At 39.2% G+C, this 3,434-nt stretch overlaps 1 protein-coding gene across 2 annotated transcripts; it reads left to right on the forward strand.

Moving 5' to 3' along the window:
* The first annotated feature begins 307 nt into the window (after positions 1-307).
* MRL7 (polyadenylate-binding protein 2-binding protein) lies at positions 308-2,894 on the forward strand. 2 transcript variants are annotated; one of them, XM_068467980.2, is made up of 5 exons: positions 308-1,192; positions 1,353-1,464; positions 1,559-1,672; positions 1,788-1,865; positions 2,618-2,894. In XM_068467980.2, the coding sequence occupies exons 1-3, from the start codon at positions 446-448 to the stop codon at positions 1,660-1,662; spliced, it is 963 nt and encodes a 320-aa protein (XP_068324081.2). In that variant the 5' UTR covers positions 308-445; the 3' UTR covers positions 1,663-1,672; positions 1,788-1,865; positions 2,618-2,894. The 2 variants fall into 2 exon arrangements, with proteins under 2 accessions (XP_068324081.2, XP_068324082.2); XM_068467981.2 differs by having other exon boundaries at positions 358-1,192; positions 2,346-2,894.
* The last annotated feature ends 540 nt before the right edge of the window (positions 2,895-3,434 follow it).

The raw sequence follows: 3,434 nt of genomic DNA on the forward strand, positions 1-3,434 counted from the left end.
CCGAGCCAACCATTATCAAGTGACTGGATAATCCCTGCGAAAAGTTGATTGAATTTTGCACATAACAAGATCATGACTTCTATACGTTAAAAATGATCTCAAGTCGTTGTTTAACAAACAAAAAGAGTCGTTTTCGTTTTAGTCCTATTTAACAACTGATGACCATTTAGTACTATATTCATCTTTACTTGTAAAAGAGAGGTCTAACCATAATATTACTAACTCATTGTAAGACTTAACTCACTTTTTCACTCTTTAAGTAGATAAATATCAGCTTGTTAAAAAAAAAAAAAAAAAAAAAAAAAACAACCGAGGTGTCGTCTGGACAGGAGAAAGTGGCTATAAGAAAACGAGGGAAAAGGAAAAAAGCGGTTTTCCTTGACAGTTGAGTTGGGTGAGGCATTTCCACAAACACTTGGGCTGCTCGCTGAAAACCGCCAACAAAATGCTGCGCATTCAAACTTGTCTCCCGTCGATACTACATATTTCCCCTCTGCACCGCACCCGCACTCTAAACTCTCTTCCTTGCTACGCTATTTCGAGAAAACCCGATTCGGAGTCCCGCCTCAAAGCTCGCTCCAATCACAAACCGAAATCTCAGCGCCCAAATACCGAAACTTCTGAAGACGAGGGTGACGAGCCAGGCGAGACGTTTCCAGCGACGATTCCGAGAAAGTCCCGGCGCGGGCGCAGAAGCGAAGCGGCGGCGGTCGAAGATTACGTGCGTGAGTCACTCGATCGGACGTTTGCGTCGATCAGAGAGCAGAACCCAGAAATTGTTGAGAAGAAAGATGGAGTAATGAAGAGGAAAGTGGACGATGATGGGGAGGATGATGAGGATGAGGGTTTTGGAAGTGAGAAGAGCATGGTGGTTGAGGAGGAGAGCAAGGATTGGCCGTTGGATGCCGATGTGGGGTGGGGGATTCGGGCTTCGGAGTACTTCGAGAACCACCCGATTCGAAACGTAGTGGGTGAAAATGGGGTTGAGATTGATTGGGAAGGCGAGGTTGAAGACAATTGGGTGAAGGAGATCAATTGCTTGGAGTGGGAGAGCTTTGCCTTTCACCCTAGTCCTCTTCTCGTTCTTGTTTTTGAGAGGTACAACAGAGCAAGCGAGAATTGGAAGGCGTTGAAGGAGCTCGAAAAGGCGGTCAAGGTCTATTGGAATGCCAAAGATCGATTGCCTCCTAGGGTATGCGTGTTATCGAACTCGTTAATTTCCCATGTTGCAATGATTTAACTGATGAATGTTGTTAAATTTAGTAACTTTACCTCCAGTTTGTGTTTTTGTATGGATGAATGCTGTTAAAGATGGTAACTTTACCTTCAATTTGTGTTTTTGCATTCGACAGTCAGTTAAGATAGACATCAACATTGAGAGAGATTTGGCTTATGCTCTTAAAGTTAGAGACTGTCCTCAGATTTTGTTTGTACGAGGAAACAGGATCTTGTACAGAGAGAAAGGTTGGAAACGGATTCGTGGGTTTCAATCAGTTTTTGTTAGTTGTTTGCGAATTACTATCTTTTCTTGGTGCTAAGTTTGATTTTGTTTTTGCAGATATTCGGACTGCAGAAGAATTGGTTCCGATGATTGCGCATTTCTACTACAATGCAAAGAGGCCATCCTGGATTGATGTGAATGAGTTATCTTCGCCTTACTAATGGCATTCTGGTACCTAAAATTTGCACCGACTAATATTTGTTTTTTCTTGTGTTTATACTTGATTACGAGCTCAGCCTTGGTGACTTTATTATCGGTCATAATGATTTTTGGCCTCATGCATCAGATTATGCGCTGGTGAGATCATTGGTTTACTTAGAAGTTTGAAGCATGGAGCACGATCAAAAGTAGGTTGCATTTGCAGGTAAAAGCTGTTGATCCCTTGGATATTGCTCTTGAATGACTGTTAATTAGGTAACAAATTATCGTTATGTATGTTTGATATCTTTCTTTATCTACACTGATATAATAAATTTCATGTTTCTGTCATTCCGAGCGTAATTGATATCACTCCTATAGTGTCAATGGTTATGCGAGATGCTAAATTCACACAATAAAAAGGACTAGGTACAGTGATGGAACCCATTGGCTGTAATTTTGTTGCATTATTGACTCATAAACTTCTTGACCAATTTTAGAATCTAATATCATATACATGAAAACAATTATTCACGGATTGTAAAATTCACACGAGGCAAGACATTGAAGGCACTCTATCAATAGGCGTAGAATTAGTGATGGATAAGATACAAAAAAATTATAGTAGAAAAGCTACATTTTCATCAAGGAATGGAAAAGCTTCATACTACAACATGTTGATTCCTCCTTGCCCTCCTCCTGGCAGGTGCAGGTCCCTATATAATTTCTTACCATTCTCTTCTATTATCGTACGGTAGTTGATATATACATGTGGATGCACAATGGGACTCATATTATCATACGATAGTTGATATATGCGTGTGAATGTGCAGCGGGATATCCTTAAACACTTTCTTTGTGTCACATTTCTTTTATAATATTGAAGCACATTTTATTCACGTTTTAGCTCATATGACTCTCATGTGTGAAAGTTGAAACTAATTATGCTACATGCGTGCTTTGTTTCCGTTACGGCAGTTCACAACGGAGTATGCGAAGAATCAGGTGAGCGTCTTATGTGTGTGTAGCATCATAGGACTCTATACTAAGTTACTAACGAGGAAAACTGCAATGGCGTTTGCTGGTGCGTCTGGTTACCGTGGAAATGATAAAAGATTAAGTATGCATGGGAAGTGTATAAGATGCAGCAAACGCAATAAGATCATTCCCCTTTATGTAACTCTTGCAATGGCTTTTGCATTATTGTAATCCAACCACAACTGAAACTTATATAGTATCGATAAATGTTTGTTCATTTGGTCTAGTGACATCTAATTTATACTATTGCAGTAGTTCTAGGCCTCGTTTGTGAGCCCGCCAATGCAACATTGGACTTTTGAGTATTGATCGACAAGGTTGGTTGAATTCCAGAGTCTTGGTAAGAGCATCTTCAATAGAAATGTCAAAAATATATTCAAATATTTCATTTGAAGGTTGATGTGGCAATGTGAGACTTTTTTTTCCTCCAACCCATGTCTTTTTTGTGTGTTATAAACGACAGTTATAGGACCTATTTTTGAAAATAAATCAATTAAAATAAATTTTCAAGATCTATAATTGGCGCATTAATAGGATTTAAACAATAAAATAACTAAAAAAATCAAATTGGTAGCAGCTAAAGTAAATGTCAACTTTGGCAACAGAAAATTCATTCGTCAATTCATATCAATGGGAACTACTTTCTACGTTCAAACGGCAAATCCCTCATTGGCTTGTGTATGCGAGTCTTGTGATGGTAGTTTTATCTTGAGACTAGCCTTCATGTACGTGCTCACAAGCGTGCAGAAGACATTTT

Source organism: Pyrus communis, chromosome 10 (genome assembly GCF_041283825.1).
Source record: "Pyrus communis isolate YQ-2024b chromosome 10, ASM4128382v1, whole genome shotgun sequence".
NCBI lineage: Eukaryota > Viridiplantae > Streptophyta > Magnoliopsida > Rosales > Rosaceae > Pyrus > Pyrus communis.

What these genes read in the sequence shown, in the direction of transcription:
- MRL7 (XM_068467980.2), top strand. Translation starts at nt 446, where the DNA reads ATGCTGCGCATTCAAACTTGTCTCCCGTCGATACTACATATTTCCCCT. An exon ending in AAGATCGATTGCCTCCTAGG is followed by an intron (nt 1,193 to 1,352) that starts GTATGCGTGTTA and finishes TGCATTCGACAG; the next exon opens with TCAGTTAAGATAGACATCAA. An exon ending in GATCTTGTACAGAGAGAAAG is followed by an intron (nt 1,465 to 1,558) that starts GTTGGAAACGGA and finishes TTGTTTTTGCAG; the next exon opens with ATATTCGGACTGCAGAAGAA.